The sequence below is a fragment of the Strongylocentrotus purpuratus genome, unplaced genomic scaffold (genome assembly GCF_000002235.5).
Source record: "Strongylocentrotus purpuratus isolate Spur 01 unplaced genomic scaffold, Spur_5.0 spur5_scaffold_6, whole genome shotgun sequence".
NCBI lineage: Eukaryota > Metazoa > Echinodermata > Echinoidea > Camarodonta > Strongylocentrotidae > Strongylocentrotus > Strongylocentrotus purpuratus.
The window spans coordinates 34,094,805-34,116,193 of NW_022145612.1; the positions used below are offsets into that span (position 1 = coordinate 34,094,805).

The window sequence follows — 21,389 nt, forward strand, 5'->3', positions numbered from 1 at the left end:
CGAGATGACCCCGACAATAAGACCCTATTCCAAACTCGTGGGAGACAGTGAGCATATGGGATGACAATAATGCATTTTCCAATACTATATTCCATCAAGATTAATAACATGGTTAAAGAAAACTTTAAAAAACAATATATTCCTGCTTTCAATGTGTATGATGAATTGACAGATGGTATGTTTATTGATTTGTTTGTTCTGTAATCATCTATCAATTGTTTCATATGACAACTCGCGTCAGCCATACTAGATTGTTTATTCCCTTTATTGTATTTTCTTTTTTTATTTTGGTTTGGCTATTTAAAGCAATTGATTTTTTATATTTCGTGTGTGAGCCTGTATACATGGACTTGAATAACTTTTAAAGTATTTGCTTTGAATTTATCATGTCTCGACTGTTTAAATTTTTCTGAACCGGCATGCATATTTATGTTTACATTCCGTATTTGTTCCTGTGTTTGTTCTGTATTTATCATTATTAGTGCCGGGCCCCTTAATTGTTGCTACGAGGGTCAGATAGGCCCACCCCAAAATAAAAACAAAAACAAATTTCTCACGGCATTTTTAACTTTTAATTGTGTTGCACTATATACGTGCGTCCCAGAAAAAACGAAACCGAGAACTATATATACTCGATGTTTTATCATAACTATAAATCACAAATCATATCGAATTGCGTAATGCAGGCGAGACCGCCGAGAGCGTTTCCCTTGTTCCTGATTCAGAGGTGTCATATGAAAGGGCAGAAATTGAACTTTCTAGAGATGTGATTTTCTCTTTGAAATTCAGATACCGCCCGCCAAATGACTTTTTGGATTCCTCTCTTCAAACTGCTTTTAATCACTCAGGCGTGAAATATGCATCATTATGAGTTGCATCAAATGAAAGAGGATTAAGCTTTCCAAATATACATGTCATTTATTGATTATAATTGTGATTAAGTTATGATAAAACATCGATAGTTCTCGGTTTCGGTTTTTCTGGGACGCACTGTATAGACCTTATCATACCTCCTTACCTATCACCATCACCCTCAACAAAAAACAAAACAAAAAAAAGACTACAAAAGTTTGGTTCATATTCGGACTGCATTACCTCTTTGTACGCTACACGACGCGAAAACCCTCAAGGTCCGAAGCCCCCAAAGCCCCAAACAAATTACAATTCTAAAGTGCCTCTCCCTCTACGTGTAGTAACTAGGCTCATGGTCCGGTCCAACCCCGTTATATAGCTATTTTTTTTTAAAATTACGATAGGATTATATGTGTTTATGTTTTGCTTCTTTTTGCGTCACCAAAGGAACGGGGGATGTCTCTATATAAGTATCAAAGATAAAAGGTAAAATATACCTACTTTTAATTGAAAAAAAAGACAAATATTCAGGGCCATGTGTCGCCCCCCCCCCCCCCCCAACAGCTACGCCATAGCCGTGGGGATGTCCTCCATCCAATAATATTTCCCTTTATTAGCATTGTTTTTTTTTTATTGCTTAGGCCCATTTACTTTTTATGATAAGCGACCCTCTTCTCGTATTATGAAAAGTGATCCCAAATTTAAATTATGAATACCGACCCCGATTTTCGTATTATGAACAGCTGTCCTTAAGAATGTCAAAATGACCCTCAATGTGAATTATGAATAGCGGTCCTCATGAATAGCGAATAGACCCCATACAGCTTACATGCATTCATCCCCTTACCAAATTTTGTAATTTCTTAAGTACATGTGTACAAGTTGATTTGTCCCAATGTATTTCATGAGAATGTGACATCGAAAAGTACCAAACAAAGGTCCTGATTCAACCAGACCTTTCATTCTCGAGTTTCCCAAAACATCAAATAAACAAGGGGTATGAATAAGGGCAAGGCTACCCCGATATTAAATTGGTTTTAATTAATAGATGCAGAAAACTGAGAGCAACAGCTCAGTGAAGGTTTGGGCAAAATCCAATTAATGGGAAAGTCATGGATTTTGAAGTTGCGATCAAACACAAACTGGCAATAATGTGACATATATTGCGAGGTCCTCTCCAATATGCTCTGTACATTAAATTTCATTAACTTTTCTTCATACAGCCAGGGGTTGAAAAGAAACATCTGCACTAGTTATATTTAGGGAGCATGTATGATTGATTTTTTAGTACTGAGCAAATGGGAGGGAAGCTCACAAGATACGTTACAGAGATGCCAATTTGTGTTTGATTGATCGTAACTTCATTTAAAGCTTTGTTTTTAATTGGAATTTTCACTGACCTGTTCCTCTTTTTTGTTTTGCTTCTATTTAAACCAATTTAATATCAGGGTAGGCATCCCCTTTAAGTTATTAGTTGTATGAAGAGAAACTTAATATTTGGCACATTTGTAGGAATAAAAGCACACATTTGGTTTCAATTTTGTCCCATTTCCTTTGAAAATGTTTTATTTCTCTTCATATTCAAATTATTTTGTCAATGAACATAAAGAGTAACTACGAATTACCAAGAAATTAAATGACAATAGAAACAGAATGAAAGGAAAATATGAAAAATCCAAAATCAGCGGAGCAATACATGTATACTAGCTTCCATTCAAATGTCCCTTAAGTAAATGTCACACACAGATCTGGAGGAAAATTATCTTGGCCCAAGTCATATCAATGCTTGCAATCAAACTTAAACAAGAAGGCCCAACAAATGTAGGGTATAAACTAACATTTCTCTTCTTTCTCTCTACATGTATTTGGAAAAAATCTAGAGTGGCATGAATTAATCCAACAGCAAATGTAAATGCATATGAAAGTTCACCAAAATACATGTACATATAAAGCACATGCACTTAAAAAAGATGAATAAATTACCACTCAATTTTCAAGATAATTCGAATTGTGTAATTTCACATGACATATAAATGAATAAGCACTGGCAATTGTGCATGAAATATGAACCATGAAATAAATTGTTATCTTTTCTAAAGCATATTTTTGATATCCATGTTGTGTAACAATTTCAATATCATCTCTATAAATCCATCACCCATTTTTTCCTACTGACTTGAAGGCAAAATTAAAAGGAAACTTCCATTCCATATACTCATATCATTCAAATTTGGTGAAAGTTTTGTTCACCATAAAGATTTGTGACAATTTTGTTTACAAGTACAATACATACCCTCAACTTGTGCATAAGGAGGACATGTAACATAAATTACTTAAATGACTGTAGAATATGATTCTTCTACAAGACAGATATAAAAACATTTATTAATGAAGCTTAAAATAAATTGGACATTAAGAAATATACATGTTTAAACTGGCTCTTCGCAAAGGAAAACATACCAGCCAGGAAACAGAGCATAAACCTAGAGAATAATCACTCTCTTAATTTTGCCTCTTTGAATTTGAAAAGTTTGTCCAAACTTGATTTTTATTAATGACGTGCCTCAGCATAAGCAGTATTACACACTTAATTAACTGAAGGAAGGTAAGTAGATAAAGCATAAATGTACTTTGCCTAGTATCACTTCCATGGAGTTTCTGAAAAAGTAGAAGGCTACTATATCGTTGTAGATGACTTTTCTCTTGTTTGAATATAAATGCATTTATATACTAAACAAAATCTTAAACGTTATAGAAATGTTCCAATACCCAATGTTTCAAAGTTATTCCTTCCTTATCTGTACATGTAGAGTTAGACTTACTTTTTTTCCTGAGAATATGTTTGTTATTCTTCTCCATGCGCAGCTTTACATATTATACAGAAACATAGCCTCATATACCATTTAATCTGTCTATACAATATCTCCGCAATCATATCTTATTTATTTCTCTATTTTTTCTTTAGATACCTCACTTTTCTTTATTTTTTCCCCTCATATCTTTTTTTCCTTTTAGTACAAAAAGAGAAGCATTGTTTATATAACAGTCTGATGAAAGCTTGAACATAACCTTTTTCATACACAACTGAACTAATTCATAATTTTACAATGCACAATACAAGATATGTACATTCGTTTTTATACTTTTATGATTCTTCTACTTTTTAGACTTTACTATATTTCTCTTTTTGGGAGGTCTCTTTGAAGATGCCTGAATAATGTAAGTAATGCATCAATGCGAACAAGATGCTGAACCACGAGCTGGTGGGAATCACAAATGGTCACAAATTGTATTTCTAAAGAGTACTGTATTCCAATAAATATCATCACATAGAATAGACTTTTGCTAGATCCTCTTGAGGAATTTTCTTGTGAGGGGAGGAAACAAACAACAAACTCTCCAAATGCAATAAGCAGCACATAGCTTCAAAAGGAAAACTTCACAAAAACAAAGTCTGATTGAATACCGACAACTCGTTCTGCATTGGGCATCATTGAACTTGTCTCAAGCATTGCAACATATAATTCCCACTTGTACATAGAGCAATGGCTCAAACATTTTCACCAGGTTGGCAGTGCAACCTCATATGCAGGCGAGTGTACAATCCTACTGGTGATTCTTGTAAAAAATTTGCAAGAGAAGACCTGGTTTGACATCACAGCACCTTTTGTCTTCAAGCTATATAAAAAAATAAAAAAAATAAACATCTAAGCAAATTTAGCAGTAATATGGCCAGATCCTGGTCAGGGTGGAAGAGGAGGTCTTCTTTGGGGTGGTGGAATAGGAGGAGGCGGAGGTCTTTTATCTCTTGGTCTGCCACTTGGTAAAGGGGGTTGGAAGTTTTCATACAATGCAGAAGCATCAATGGTGGAAAACTGCATAGGTAGAAGGCTAGAACCTGTTGACAACATGTAATCGGATTGGGGTGGTGGTGGTGGTGGTGGAGGGACGTCTTCATCAGGCAGGGGAGGATTGGATTCTCGTTTCCGCTTGCCATGCTTGGTTATTGGAGAGGCATGACGAGACAAAGTTTTAGAAATGCTTGGTGGCATAGGCAGGTCAAGTAAAGATTGACTGTTGAGGGTTGCTGCAGTCTCGTACATCTCTACAGATTTCCTCTTGGATGGGGAAATGGCAGGTGAAGCATCCGAAGCACTAGATGGTCCAGGGCTGTGGGAGAGCTTGCGATGGCCATCTTTGCTCCGGTGATGCCGGGATTTGTGTTTATGGTGCGATCTGTGATGATGATGGTGGTGATGATTGCTGTCCCTCTCCTTTCCTGGTTCTTGAGGAGAGGTACTTAATTTGCTCAAATTCAGTTTCAGTGAAACACTGCCTGGAGAATCACAGATTGTATTTGCTACCTTCTCAGCCTCTCTTCCATGTTCACTACCATTATTGAAAGAGTTGCCTAAACATTTAATCTTCAGTTTAATACCTTGGGATGTAGTCAGGACGGTGTGTGGAGAACCTGCTTGTTCTAGCCTTTGCTTCTTGGGTGGGGCCATGTCACCACTGCCTTCCCCAATATCATTTTGAAGACCATGTTTGTGAGAGGCACCAGGTGAACGATGACGGTGCTTGTGGGACTTATGCCTTTTGTCATCTTTCTTTGACCTATGACCTTCTCTCCTTCTTTCTCTATCTTCTCTCCTTTCCTTTTTGCTTTCATGACGATCTTTCCTTTCTTCAAGAATGGCATCGAAGGGAGAAACCGCATCAGCAATGATCTCATCACTCTCAAACTTCCTGCGCTCCATTTCAGTCGGTTTAATGGAAGTTGGTAGAGAAGGTGGTACTTGCAATCTGTCTTTTAACATCAAATCTTCCGCTATTCTTTGTTCCTTCTTGGGAATTTGTAGTACAGGCACAGGATTAGCGGTAAGAGGATCAGGGCGATTTGTGGTTTCATTTTGAATGTCTTTCATGATTTCTGCACTTATTTGATTTAAGAGATCTAGAGTTTCCTGAGTGGCTTGTTCTGGTTCTGATTTTTCTTTCACTTTGCAAAGGGATTCCTTTGGAGGTTCAGATTTTCTGTGTTTGACAGCTTTGTCTGAATGCAGGGTGAGAGGTTGTTCAGATCTGTGCTTGCCGTGTTCCTTTTCAACCTTCTCTGTTTTAACTGCCTGAGCATAACTTCTTTGCCCATGCTCTTTTCTCAAGACATCACTTGAACTACCTGATAACGTCTTTTCAGTTGGCAAATTGAATGATTCTTTACTACTTCCTACAGATGCATGCACATGAAGTTCTGGTCTCCTTTGCTCCTTCTGTTTCACACTTCCGGACTGTTTAGTCAAACCAAGAGCTGAAGCAGCAACCTTATCCTGTGGTGTGACCCCAAAGCTTGAAGAAGTCTGGTCTTGAATAAGTGGTCCGACAGGATCTCTCCCATGACTTGAAAAAGGCTTCTCCAGTCCAGAACTTCTTTCAGTGGATAACCTTTCAGGCCCAGATGGTCCTCTTGTATGCCCTGAATGCATCTTATCATGGGGCGGTACAGATCTCTTGGACCCTGACAGATGTTTATCCTGGGAAGGAGGCCGTTTTTCACGATTGTGGGGTATTCTGTCATGACCTGTATGAGATCTTTCACGAGACGGGTTAACATGCTCTTGTCCAGAGGATAGCTTCTCTAGCCCATGAGGTACTCTTTCTTTTGAACTAATGATGTTTTCAATATTACCAGGTAAAAGCTTTGGCCCGGGTTTAACTAAATCTTTAGGTAATGTTCTGCTACCTCCTAATCCACCCGTCTCAGACTTATCCCCAGCAGAAGAAAGTTGCTGTTGCTTTGCAAGTGTATCCTTTTCTTTACGTTCTCTATCTTTTCGCTTGTACTCTTCCATGGTTACCCTGACTTTCTCTGGTTTTAGGACTGTTTTGTCACTCTTTTGGGTGGCAGGTTCCTCAGATTTTGAATCCTCGCTGTCTGAATACTGGTCAAACCCACTTGCTGGCTTTGAATCAAACGAGAAATCGTACACCGATGTGCTAGAGGATGCCTTGTTGTCAACCTGAGTGGAAGTTCCTGCTTGCTGTGAACTGTCAGTACTAGACTGGCCTTCTGATCTCGGTCGCTTAGCATCTTTGGCAGAGTTCGCAGTCTGGTAAAAGGAAGAAATACACAGTCTCTTAGTCAACTAATCACACAATTATAAATTCAGAAAATGTGTAGTACATTTTGATTCTGGGTTCCATTAGTATCACACCTGATGCCACCAAATCAATGTCAAATAAGTGAGGTACTTTGTCACAAATAGAATACTTAACCCTCTGTCTGTAGTGATAATACAGGGTAACATACAGTCTATAAACTATATTCCCAGATCAACTAACAAAAGAAAAAAAAGAAAGAAAAAACAATAAAGGAAAAGAAAAGAAAACAAAAAACAAGAAAGGAAAATAAAAAATAAAAAATGAAAAGTGCTAAATTTCCTTCTTGTGTACTACATATTGGCATATATGCAAATAGACTACAATAACCCACAACAATCTGCAAACGACTGCAATTAGTCAGGAGAATCTCAAAATGTAGAATCTTACCTTGTTGTATCCCATAATCCTCTTCTTTAGGCGAGCAGGACACCGGTCGATGATGTATAAAAACTCTCTTGTCAATTCTGTAGCATGAAAAGTTTGCAATTCTAATCGATTGACAAATTGTATGAAAGAAAGCAAAGTCATTCTTAAGCCTCGTTCAGATATGAGTTGGTAAACCACTGGGATTTTATTTTAGTGTCATATGCTTCACACTTCTGTATCTCATAACATATAGCTCAGTGAATATGTGTGGAACCTTTGTTGTGCACAGTTGCCTTTCATTTACACGTAAAAATTTGCATTTTGATGTTGTTTTTTTTTGGTGGCAGTTTACCGCGTCATATATGAACGAGCATCTAATAGACATATCAATCGCCATTTTCAAAGAAACAAGGGGAGGGGGGTAGTTGTCACAGGGCAGGGCAAAAGCTAATACAATGATTGAATTGTATCAATAATACTGATATATATAACACTAACATTTTGGCAACTCCAGGGTTATTTGTTTGGTAACATCATTTAAGGTTTGTCAAAGCTTAAAATCTCTCACAACAACAAATTCACTTTAGTCGCTGCTTTAGAACAAGGTCCTCTCCCATGTGCCCTGTTATTATTTTGTCATATATTTCTACCTCCTCTTATGAAAACTGTTCATACAATCATACATGCATCCTACATAGGTAATCACTGCAAAAATGTTTTCACACAATCCCTTTATGAAACATATCTATTCCTTCATCAATAACTGAGAAAATAGAAATTAATTGTTGACTTTTCATTTTCCCCTATCTTTACTCTTGCACTTCAATAATACTAAATGTTAATAAATATTGTGCTCCTTAAACCTGAAAAAAAAAAATACAAATGCAACTGCATCTCCTATATGCCTCTGCCCTAAATTCAGGTTAGAAAATGGATGAAATTATCTGTGACATATCTTCGCTCACAGAGCTATCGGTACACAAATTTGCGCCCAACAGCCTCCTCACAAAACTTTGGAATTGCTATTTGTTTTCATCATTATTGCTACGATCTCAATTTCGTTTCGTAAATTGAGGCATCAAATCAAAGTTTGGATTGTCATTATTCTAGCCATGTATACTGAATCGTTTTTAGAGTAAAGTTTTTACAATGAAGTCTAACTTTGAGACTGTGTCAGATTGTCTTCCTATGGTGATATATAAAATCATCAAGTTTGAAGTTCATATCTCAAGTGGTACTTGAGATATCACAATAACGAGAAAGCGGGTTGGACGAGATGGGCAACCCAAAAGCATAATGCCCCAGGTACCACCTTTGGTGGGCGGAGGATTTGGTGATGCATCAAACCTTAGCCAGTGACTTCCCAACAAGTCTCCCCTTGCATTACCACAAAAAAGACTTCCAACACTTTAAAGCATTAAATGCATAAACGATCAATTATGGGTGAAATGTCAACACAAGGATGAACATGACTTACCATCGAGATGGTCCTCTGTAACAGATGGATCAACGTACTCCCACCATCCTTTGCCATCGTTGGACTTAGGAATCTACAGTTGTAAAATGATACATATCATGTTCAAAATTATATTATAGAGGTCAACGTATGACCGTCCTGTGCAGAGGTGTGATTGATCTCGACTGATTGTACATGTAAGTCCTCCATTCAACTGCTAACTTACAAACTTCAATATCTTTAGAACAGAGTTGTGATCGTTCTGAACAACTCGCAACTGTTTTTTTAAATTTGTGAATACAAGTAGTGTTGTTATCTAGAATATAAATCCTGTCTCAAAACCGCTAACAGTCTTGTGTATGGAAGACATACTGCCTCCGCAACTATCCTTAGCCTTCAAATTGTCACAGCTGCGCACCAGGTGCTAAACCGCTATCCTGTAGGTTCCCAATCGTCACACTCCAATTAAGTTTACAAACTTACATCAAAATTATTGTATAAAAGGCAGTAACTGTCCTAAAAATCCACCCAAAGTCTTGCCCTAATATTATGTCACAAGAGAAAAAGGTTAATAGTTTAAAGGGATCGTTTAACAATGTTAAATCTGAGATACATGGCCCTACGTGTTATCAGTGTCTGTGATATGGTGTAATATTGAAGCCCTAAAAAAATTGCGCTTTAAAATGATCAAGAAGTGCCTCAAAAAAGTAAAAATCTTTGAGTGACCGGTTTTACCATACTCGTTTTCCCCAATAGACTGTAGTGTTATGAAAACCGTCAGGCGAACGGTTTTCAAAATTTGTAATTCCAATCATAAATATCTTGATAATCAGACAGGCGATCGGCTTGTAAAAGTCATGGGGTTCCTGACTGACCTAAAGGTTTATGATTATCATTGCATCATGAGCTAAATCCAGAATTTTGTTTCAGAATCTGAGACAAAGTTACCGGATCCCTTTAAAAGAGGGAAAATCCAGTGATGAATTTTCATTGCTCTAGAAATGCATCTATGATCATTTTCACTGCCAGTAGAAATCAATTTAATCATGCACGTAGATTTATCAAACATGCATGAACACACTCGAACATACTCATAATTGGTTTAATAATGAGTAATAGAACAACAAATAATACAATGGAAGAGACAAAAAAAATAAGGAAAACTACAAATATTCAATTGTGCAAGTGACGCGATAGTGTGTCAAGAAATGGGACATTTGACAAGTTACTAGGTAGGAGGAAGGTTTTGAAAATGAGCCAGTATGCGATTGGTACCACCACATCGTATTGATGCTCTGCTGCCCTTTGCTGCCAATAATTAATCATGGCTCATATCATAAACATTTTAATCTTGAACAGTGTTCAATTCTCTGGTAAATCTTGGTATTTCATTATTTCTTTCTGGTAATTTGGTCATGATATTCCCCCATTCGTGTTATTTTCATAGTTTTAAAGAATATTCTGAAAGTACCGGTAGCACATACAGTATTTTTTGACTTGCACCATCAGGATATACAAGGCAGCATGACCACCGCACATATGGTGCTTTCGTGATGAACTTTACTGGTCTGACTATTGCCTTGCGCCATGTTTTCAGAGTGATGAATACCATTGTTTATCTAACGCTTAACCCTTACTGTACTGGGCTATTTTGAGCACCACACTGACTGGGGGGGGGGGGGGGGGGAGGGCCTGGGAGGCCCACCCCCCCCCCCCCTATGCAGACCTGCCAACCTCTGGAGTTCAATTTCGAGCGAAAAATCATGCACGCTATTAAAATATAACTTCCATAGTTCCATTTCATTGGTTTAAGGTTTGAAAGTTGAAACTCAATATAGTGTGAATAACTGTGAAAGTTATAAAAGAAAAGATAATCTTTATTTATTCCACGGGGGCGATTTTTAATTTTGCAATCGCCCCCGTGAGCACTCTGACGGAGGCGATTGTGTAGCTCACGGGGGCGAATCGCCCATCGCCCCGTGTATTTTGAGCGCTGAGTATAGCAGATATTGGTCATTACCGTCCACTGAGTCCATTTACAGGCTAGGTGAATGCAAACACAAGCTACTACTGTAGGCTTGTACTTGAGGCAGAATGTGGTCAGGTGAAGGCTGTATATCAAGAACACAAAACATTTGATGTTACATATATGATAAAATCACCATACAGACCTCAGAGGATGGAACCTACATCTATTTTACGTATGAGAGCACTTTGGTACAAAGCGTAAGAAATTTATCATGTCCTTGTGTTTCTTTCTTAGCACAAATTATTGGAATTCATTTTTCCCTATCCTACCAATTTAACCCTACCCCCTCCAATACTGTGAACTGGACTGCAATTAATGTTCATCACATTGGTAATAATTCCTGTGCATAATTTGAGTAGCACCTTCAAATCATAGACCAGCAGATATCTTTGCTGCTGGGTGAGAGTAGTTTGATTGATATTAGAATTATAAAAAGAGCTCACAAAAACATGAAAAATAATTCCTTACTATAATTAATTTTTAACTTGTTTAATTTCTTATAGGTTGTTGATGTTTTTTTTATTTCTCTGTGGGGATACTAAATCGCTCTAACCAATTTCCCTCCAAAACTGCCTAATGCTCTCCCTTTTCATTCTACAAAAAGGCTTTTGTCTATGTACCACCCATCCTTTCCTCTTTATATCTACCATGGACAAAAAATCTTTCATGTAACATACAATTTAATTTTTCTATGCGGTGATGAAAGCAGGTAAATATTGCTATAGAAAAGATTTTTGAAAACGGTGAAAGGTGTTTGTCATGATTTATTCTCCGATGGTCGTTGAATACATTTACATCAGGCACCTGGAAAAAAAGGCTAGACAGAACAGAAAAAGAAATATGTTTATTAATCAGGAAAGTATACATATAAAGTTGTTTGAACAATTCCTCCAATTACCTTTATTTGACTCAAAATGAAATGAAATGAAAAGATAAGAGAATATACCTCCTTGCCATTTCAATTTAGCAATCCTAAGCTTTCTATACCAAAGTACTCTCAATAAATCAGAACATACAGTTAACAACTAAATTATTCATACCCCTTGTGAACGTTTTCTGTGTTTTTCATAACTCAAGAATGAAGGGTGGACTAGTTGAATTTTGGCCTTGGTTGACTTAGGCTTTAATGTGTCACATTCTCAAGAAACATAATTGTGACAAATCAATTTTTCACATACTTAAAAAATGACAAAACTTGCATCAGGGTATGAATAATATAGTTGTTAACTGTATATACTCAGTACATTTTAACATAACAAATATGAATTTCTGATTGATTTTTACTGACTTACCTGGCCTCTAAATTTGTATGAAAAAGTTATAAACTGTGGCTCAAAGCTAAATCCAACATTAACAAAGCTATCATGCAGGCTGTTCTCTTTGAATTTTGTGCTGTTCATTTTTAAAAAAAACAAACATCTCTTAAAAATGTCAAAATAAAAGTGAATTCAATCTTGAATTACTAGTAGTCAAAGCTAACATCAGGTATGATTGCAGATGTTGAATTTTGCTTTGAGTCAAGTTTCACGTCCTTGAAATAGAATTGGCACTTTGTTTGTGCTACTTAAGTATCAATTCACTTTATCCTGATACAAACAAGGGTTACTTTCACTATTTAACTGACAATCAGAGGCAATTAGGGCAGCCAACCTGTTGGTCGCTAAGAAATAGGAGCTCTGCGACAGGTCCTTGCTGGCTACTCCGTCATTCATAAATGGGTGAGCAGAGGGCCGATGGATGGGAAGGTGCCAACACCAAGACCAGCGTCCACACGCAAATGCCCGACCCCAGGAGGAGCAGAGGCGGTGCAGACGGAGAGACAGGTGAAGAAACATATCACCCATGAGACGGGGGACAGACAGGGAAACAGGAGACGATTAGAAATATGAATATTGACTGCTAAACTATTGTTGAAAGTAACATGTGACCTGAATCTATCAGTTCGAAAATATTGCCAATATGCAATTGATATATTTTATATTCTACTGCCAGTTTTGAGGTATATGTGCAACTTATTCTGCGCACACTTCGTTAAAAGACCCCCCCCCCCCCCAAAAAAAAAAAATTAAAAAAATTAAAAAAAATCACAATTTCCATAACTTAAAAGATTTAGATCACATCGATACATGATAATACAGTGTAGGTTAAACCAGAATTTTGAATGTCATTTGATTGTCAAAGACCCTGTTTACAGTGAGAAAAGAGCCAGGGCCAGGCCAGGCCTACTCGGCCCCGCAATTTTGTGCATTTAAAGTGCTAGGCCAGGCCACGGCCTGGCCCGGAACCTTCAATATTTTGTCAGAGTGGCACTCTGCATGTAAACAAACGATTATTTGGGGGGCGCGCCGGGGGTCACAGTGCAGATCCGGTCGCGCGCGATTTGCAGTGAATCTTTTCTTTGATTTCCTATACACGGCGAACTTTCACTTTCGGGGTAACAGTTGGGCCGCAGCCTGGCCCTGCGTGCGTTTACAGTGAGAAAAAGCCAGGCCTACCTCCAGAGCAGGGCCAAATGCGCGTTTACAGTGCTAGGACAGGCCCGGCCTTTTGCTCACTGTAACAGGGGTCAAAGACATAGTTTGACCTATGCACTCATAGATCCTTTGTCATTACAGCACTGTTTTATGGTGCTGTTGCTTGTTTGTTTAATTTCATTTATGAATTTATCAGCCATGACATACCGTAAATCTTCGTGTATAAGACGCACTTTTTCTCGAAAGTTCGGTTTATGCCCTTCACCTGGCACTGTGCCTGGCATTGTCCCCCAGCTCAGTCATACCATTCGGAAACTAGAACAACACTACCTGAATGTCCGGATTTCTGTTTGGACTTAGAAGAAAATTTGTCTGTCATCTTTTGTTTTAAAAACTAAATGTTTATTATTGTGATAACTTCATTGTTAATATTATTTGTGACAAGTTCATTATTCTGATAACTTCATTGTTACTATCATTTCGTCACAAGCAAAAATTGGCACCTCCAACTGCACCTCGCAGTAAAATGAAGGTCCTTTCCCGCGTGGGTTTTTGAACACGGACCTGGCTTGCTGGCTACGGAGTCGGGCAACAACAAAAAAAAAAAAAAAATCCCCTTGGCCCTAAAAATAGGGGTGCGTCGTATACACAGAGATTAACGGCATGTCTCTTTCAACACAATAGCCGCTTAAAAAGAAAAGAAGCAAAAGTTGCAATTTTTCTTATAAAGTTTTAACAGAAATGGCATAATTATAAAATATGAATCTTTTAAGAACATGAAAATTGTTAGTCACATCTGCATTGGAAAAAAATGAAAAATGAAAAATGCCATTCAAGTAATGGTGAAAAAACCTAATAATCTACCATAGAACATGTCAATTTGTTAAAGAATCTTGTTTTATATTCATGTCAGCTGTCATTTCTTTGCTTCTGCACAGATGTGTCAAATATAGTATTATTGTGAGGTTTAAACAAAAAGGGTCGTTTCCTTTTCCCTGCAATTATGAAATAAACATAATTTCACATTCAGTTTTTGTTGTTGGCCCGTGCTACAAAAATGTTCCACTTCTTTTCACAAAAAATAAAAATATTCTATTGCTAAGTAAAGTACAGGTAATTGTTAAACATCTCTTTATATAAACAAGTTATTTAAGACACTTGGCATGAGTATCTAAAAAAAAAAAATAATGGTGGAGGGGAAAACAAATCTCATAAATTTAAACAATTGAGTATCATCGAGTGCAAAACAAAATTTTTGCTCTATTGTGCCACTTTCTACATTCACATAATAAACTGTGTGAACCTTGGAAATTTTTTTCCAGGATTTTGTCAGGATCTTTTTTTTTCTAGAGCTCCTCCAACTTTTCAAATATAAATTGATATCATTCTTTTATAATCATCATTTAAGTTTGGATTTGGCAGGTGGAACGTTTTTGTAAAATTTTTCTTCATGTGACTCGACCCGTTAATGTTCATAAACCTCAACTTACCTCTTATCATCTGAGTGCACTTGACAACATGTGTGTGTGGATGTACAACACCTACTTCAAAACCTGCAAAGATTCAATAGTTTATCATGATAAGTTAACAAATGTAGAATTACACAAACTATCAGGTGCATTCCAGAAATTTTTAGATTTTTCAGGAGAGAAATTTATGTTTTTCATACAAGTAAGAAACTCTATAAATCTGCTTCAAGGTGGGATCCTCTGACTTCAATTCACTTGTTGTAATGCTCAAGTAACTTAGTGCAAGCGTCTATGGAGTCCTTTGAAGGTGTCCAAGACCCTTGTCAAAGCCTCCTTCATCTCTTAAGTGTCATTAACATATTAACTGACCTTGCCATTCTCTGATTTCTCTCTCAGCTTGGGGAACAACCAATAGCCACAGAGAAAAAGGTCTAGACTGTAGGGAGGGTGAGGGGCAGTTTATCAAATGGTTGGTTACCATGATGGAATTGTGGACTGTTTCATTGCTTAGGTGCAGGTGCCACTGAACTGATTGAAAGAGCTCTGGGCCGGTATTCAATTCAATACTTAGCATAAGTAACTGGCTAAGTTAAGTAATTGACTTATCTCGTATTCAAATTGCATTTTAGACTTATACTTACGTAAGACAAAATCTAAATCTAAGCCAAATACTAAATAAAAATTGTAAATTTTGTACCGAAGTATTGAATTGAATATGGGCCCAGGCCTCTTGCAATGAAATATCTTCCTGAACTCCCCCAAAACCTCCCCACAATACTCTTTGTTGACAGTCTGATGCTCCCATTAGGCACTCTGTCTCTTGGTCTTTGCATCAATACAGTATATTCAGCTTTCATCACAGGTCACCAGGAACTAAATTATGAAGTATTTTATGTTGTGTTTCTGTGACCTTAGTTCTGTGACTGATGTGTGCGAATGAGCGATTTTCGGGCTGACATGCACAACCAAAAGGTCACGTGACTTTGTAACGGTAGGTCCGATTTTTGAAAAATTTGTTTCAAAAGATGCGTAAGGTGCTTTTGCATTAAAAAATAATCGCGAAAAAAAATGTAGAGGGGGGAGGGCTTCTAAAGCCCCCCCCCCCCCCGGCTAGATAGGGTTAACAGGATAACAATGAAAAATTATTTTTTATTTTCAAAATACTGTAATGCGAGTACTAAAAATTGGTTTAAGAATCTTCCACTGGCAAAGTGAAACAAACATTTTACATGAATATACCCACCAAGACTTTGGAGTATGATGCTTTCATTGATTACCAGCTCCTGAGCTTGCTGAGCGTATGCCTTATAACGAGGAAAAAACAGACACAGAAACAAAGATTCATGCTTTACACTGGATTTCATCATTAATATGTATAAACTTTCCTATCTCCATCATCATGAATATTGCAGTTAGATATACATATCATGTCCCCAAAACTATTTCTGATTTAGTTTCACCTACATGTACATTGATTCAGTGGTAGAGCAGTGGCTTTGTTACCAACAGAGATGCTACTGAGAGTCATAACAATTTCCTAAACTTGCAAGTAACGGTCTGAGGTTTTTGCAAGAGGCACTTTTTCGTAAACATATCATAATGTCCTCTTCCTTGGAAATATTAACTTCTGACATTAACATGACCCTTTCTATTATATACTTTGGACATTCTATCAAAAAATGTCTGACCGTTTCTATTGTTGGACAGCTGTCACAGAAACCTGTGGAGTGGATGCCCAAACGTAGGAGGTCCTGGTTGAGTCCAGACACTCCCAGGCGTAGTCGCCTAAGAATATTTTCAGTTTTTCTTCCCAATTTACAAGAATATTGTGAGATAACATTTGGCTGAAGGATTTTTAATGCCGATTGGGTGTCATTCCACCTTTCTTGCCAAAGTAACTTTGAACTGTTAAAAATTAAACTTGTCTTTTCAAATAACGTCAATTTATTATGCATTTCAATTTCCTGAGTTAGAGCTTTTTTCGCGTAGAAGTCTGCCTTTTCATTTCCCACTATCCCACAGTGACTTGGAATCCATTCCAAAGAGATTTTGATCCCTCTATATTCCAGTGGTATGGTGGTGGCAAAAAAAACAAACAAATAAAAAAAACAACAAAAAAAACATGGCGTCCGAATATTCGCTTGTAAGCCTGGTAGTGTACTCGGGTACCTCATTACACTGTTGGCCCAGGGCCAGTAAAATTTAATGAGAAAATTGTAAAGCAAAGTTTTTGTTGGGGTGGCGGGGGTTTACTTATACAATGTACATGTTTCTATGCGATTCCGCTGTTGTTATGGGTTTTAAAAAAAAAGTTTAAAGGTGATTTGTATTATCGTACTACATATGATTTAATCGTACTGGTTGCATCTCTGCATAGGCGCTCCTGTTCAAACGTTTTGACCAAAAATCTTTGCCCCAAATACTCAATTTTACCAGATGCATATCAGATGTATTTAATTTTGAAAATTAGGCCTAGGCTATTATACCATGTGAGTCAAAAAAAGTTTACACCTAGAAAATTGCTAACTATTTTAAAAATCTTCTATGCACAGTAAATCATTATACTTCTTATAAAAGAGCGTTTTATTCCAAATGATTTGGTATCATTTTTGTGTGGTATGTGTTCACGCTTGGATGAACCAGGAGGCACTGTTTGCAAGCCCCGGCCCCCCCACTCAGGTTCCGAAATGACCGCACGCGTGTTGCCAAAATGTCCTTTTCGTAACAAAAGAAAAAGGTCGACCCGTATTGACTTTACACACCGGACTTTTGCTGAAAAGGGGGGGTGCTGAAAAAGGCTCGTATACAAAAGAAAAAGGTCGAGCCGTATTGACTTTACACACCGGACTTTTGCTGAAAAGGGGGGGTCGGTTGGAACACGCATATGCGTACCCTAAATAACACTGAGTGGGGGGGCCGGGTTGCAAGCCCAAAGCCCAATGTCTAGAAGTGTGATCTGTTCCACTACCATGAAGGGCATTTCCATCCATATATTACAATCAGTGCATGAAACAAGGATATTTCTGAATAAATATATGCACTATCACACTTTGAAACAGCCTAAGATCAGCGAAGAATGTTTCATAAAAATTTAATTTCCATTTATTTGATGTAAATCTCAGGCATTTAGCAAAAAAATTGTCCCTTATAAAATGCATTTCCCTGTCAAATGAATGTTGTATTCCTGGCCTTAACAGCTGGATTCTCGCTTTTAAGAGCGTCATGCATGATCATATTTTGAGAACCATTGTCGCGAATGAGTTGAATAACTTAAGTTTTAATGGAATGATTTGATGCAAGAACTGTATCATCAAGTACTAGTATCATAGTATTTATACTATCATGTACATACTGTCAGTCACGATAATTTTTCTTGTGAAAACTTTGCTTTGAAAAATGATTATCGAAATTCAGTAAACATGGCCAGAATAATCACAAAATAAGCTTTGATTTCATACTTCTATCCACAAAAAAACTATATAAAAATCGCAGCAATCATGATGGAAATAGATTGCCGTTTTGCTATGGTTAAAAGAATCGCCAAGGTTCAGCTAATGATCCATCAAAACAAAATCGACCATCAGAAAAAAAAAATTGACTGCAAGAAACTTGTTCCCTATGCTCCATTTTGCAACCGCGAAATGTATGTGTTTTTCGCGTATGTGCGACATGGTAAGGTATGGGTCAAGTTATTCACGACCAAATTTTTAAAAAGATTTTACACAGAGATTCAGCCCCGCACGTACGCGCCAACCAAGAAATGCACACACTGACTGAATACAAAGCTAGCGGTCGCTCGTAGCTCGTTCGGCTCCTTTTGGTATTTCCGGGGCGAATTCGCCCGCCTCTCTCATGTATTGTTTCTGTCATAATATTTTATGAGCATATTTTCACAGCTAGTTTCAGATGACTTACGGCGCAGTTGGTGGTTCTATGGGCGCAAATTTGCGCCTTGCACCCGCTTATTTCAAGAGTTGAATTCCGGAGAAAGCCTGGAGAAATGGCATCTCTGAATCGAGATGTCCCGGGTTTGTAACGAAGTCGATGTGCTGGTGCCCTTTGGTAAGGCATTAATCCTCAATACCAAGTCCCTTAGAGTACTTTAAGCTGTCATGTCCCTATTTTGCGTTTACTTCCAAACATATACATTATACAGTACATGCTTTTTAAGCTGTAAGATAAAAAGAAGCCATCAAAGTATCTGATTATCATTTTCAAAATGTTACTAGGATACTTACATTACTCCTTGGGTCCAGGGGTGGTTCTCCTCTGTGCAAGCATGCATGGGCCACTCGAATGACATGTTCAAGCTTATGGGGCTGCTCCTCAACTTTGGCAGCAAGAAAAAGACATGCCGCAGATATGCTCTAAAAAGAAACAAAGATATAAATTCATCAGATGACAGTTTGAACTACTTTCTATCAAACAATTTGAAAGTGAACAAAACATTAAAAGGCTGCGAAGAGTACCCGCACTGTTGACAACTACTTGAGTACGATTCTCCTACTCGAATATTTGGCAGCCATTTTTTTCGTTTTTTTGGCACTGTCCAGACCGAGGCTTAACCATGCCCGGGAGACTGCCGGCATGGTACCGTGGGTAAAATGTTTCCCAGCTCAATCACTGTCAACTCACCACTCAGAAGTTGGGACCAAATGTCCGGATTTCTGTTTGAACTCAGAGGAAAAGTAGTCTGTCATCTTTGGATTTTAAAAACAGCATTGTTTACTATTATTATTATTATTAAATTGGCACCTTAAACTACAAATCAAAGTTACATCGCGGGAGTTTTTGGAGATGGACCCAGGATACTTCTGTCGTAGTATGATGGTGGCAATTTTTTTTATTTTTTAAAAACTGATGGAACTTCCGACTGCGTGCAGTCGAAAATGATGCCTCCGTCATAGAGCAATTTTACAAACCAAAACAGAAGAATTTTTTCAAATTCAAGTTCGATTGTAGTCCATTAACAGGTTCTCAGAATATCGTGATTATATGCTTTTTCTCATATACATGTACATGTACAGTATATGTATGACCCTTTGATATTTGGCCTCATGACCCCGAAATCTACTCTGTTCATTGGCTCTGCAACATACATGTACATGTCTTGAGTTTGATGGTAATCCATCCATCGGTTCTAATGATAATGCGATCACAAGCTATTTTTGCATACATAATGAGCCCTGTGACCTTTGACCTCGTGACCCAAAAATCTAATCAATTCATCGACTCTGCAAGATACATACATGACCAAAGTTTGGCAGGAATCCATCCATCGGTTCTTGAGATAACGCAATCACAAACTGTTTTTGCTTACATAATCAGCTCTGTGACCTCATGACCCCAAAATCTAATCAATTCATCGGCTCCACAAGAAACATACATGAACAAAGTTTGGCAGAAATCCATCAATTGGTTCTTCAGATGACCCCATCACGAGAACGGGACGTACGTACGGATGGACGGACAGACAACCCCAAAACATAATGCCTCCGGCTACTTCGTGACGGAGGCATAAAAAAACATGGCGTCCGAGTATTCGCCTGTAAGCCTGGGAGTGTACTCGAGCCTTAATTTACATTAATACCGTTATCCCTTAAAGGTAATGCAAAGTTTTGGGAAATTTTGAAATTGGATGGATAGTAATTCTTTACATTTTTGATATATTTGGATTGTGAATGAGCAATATGAGCATAATTAGTATAGGCAGTCATTAACATGCTGTTGAATGCATTTTGGTCCCAACAGAGAGGTAGTATCCAAATTTTGTCTCTTGACATCCTGGCTGATTTGTCTATTTTTTTAAATTTATGCATATGAGTGCTAATCCTGGTGGCTAAAATGGTTATGAGAATGTTTGTTCATTTTCTGCATCAGGTATAACATTGTTCACATCTATTTTGTCACTTCCTGCCATAATTTTGCCATCTTTTGCCAAGCATTTCCCTTTTTATATTCATCCTCTATAACTATGTTCATCTATGCTATTTTTTTTATTGAAAAAGGAGTACATGTACTCTCACAGAGACATACATGTACCCATAATGCGTACAATGGGTACCATGTACATGTGTAAATAATTCAAGTATTAATTTATATCGGACACCATAAATTGGTCATAATCTTTAATGTAGTTGTGTATGCCGTGATTGGCAGACCTGCCAACCTCTGGAGTTCAAAAACTGTTTTCTTTAAGCCCAAAAGTTGTATTTAAAAAAAAAACATGGATCAATGCCTCTTACAGTTCCTACATATTACAGGAAGATTTTTTTTATGGATCATTGGTTGAATATGCATGATTTCGTCATGACTGGTGTGTTTGATGAACCAATAAACATCCCGAAATTGCCGATGTGAGAATGCATGAAGGATTACAGGACAGAATGGGCATTTCGCCATTGATAATGGCACACACACACACACACACACACAGAATACCTCCCCGCCCCCTCCAAATTTTTGTTGTTGTTGTTGTGGAAAATCTTATTTTATTGAGGAAAATCGTACCATCGTATTTACTTTTAAAAATCATTAAAAATATGATTAAATCGTACTGGTTGGTATCTCAGGATTGGGCG

At 37.5% G+C, this 21,389-nt stretch overlaps 1 protein-coding gene across 1 annotated transcript in view; it reads right to left on the reverse strand.

Moving 5' to 3' along the window:
- Positions 1-2,384: 2,384 nt before the first annotated feature.
- The window catches only part of LOC585512 (cyclin-T1), a 34,409-nt gene continuing 15,404 nt past the window's right edge, over positions 2,385-21,389 (reverse strand). The window contains exons 3-10 of the mRNA XM_030973112.1: positions 19,047-19,175; positions 16,052-16,112; positions 14,830-14,892; positions 12,516-12,561; positions 10,857-10,947; positions 8,858-8,930; positions 7,402-7,478; positions 2,385-6,962 (exon numbers count right to left, since the gene is read on the reverse strand). Coding sequence (XP_030828972.1) covers positions 4,596-6,962; positions 7,402-7,478; positions 8,858-8,930; positions 10,857-10,947; positions 12,516-12,561; positions 14,830-14,892; positions 16,052-16,112; positions 19,047-19,175 — 2,907 coding nt within the window. The 3' untranslated portion in view covers positions 2,385-4,595. The remainder of the gene's footprint in view (positions 6,963-7,401; positions 7,479-8,857; positions 8,931-10,856; positions 10,948-12,515; positions 12,562-14,829; positions 14,893-16,051; positions 16,113-19,046; positions 19,176-21,389) is intronic.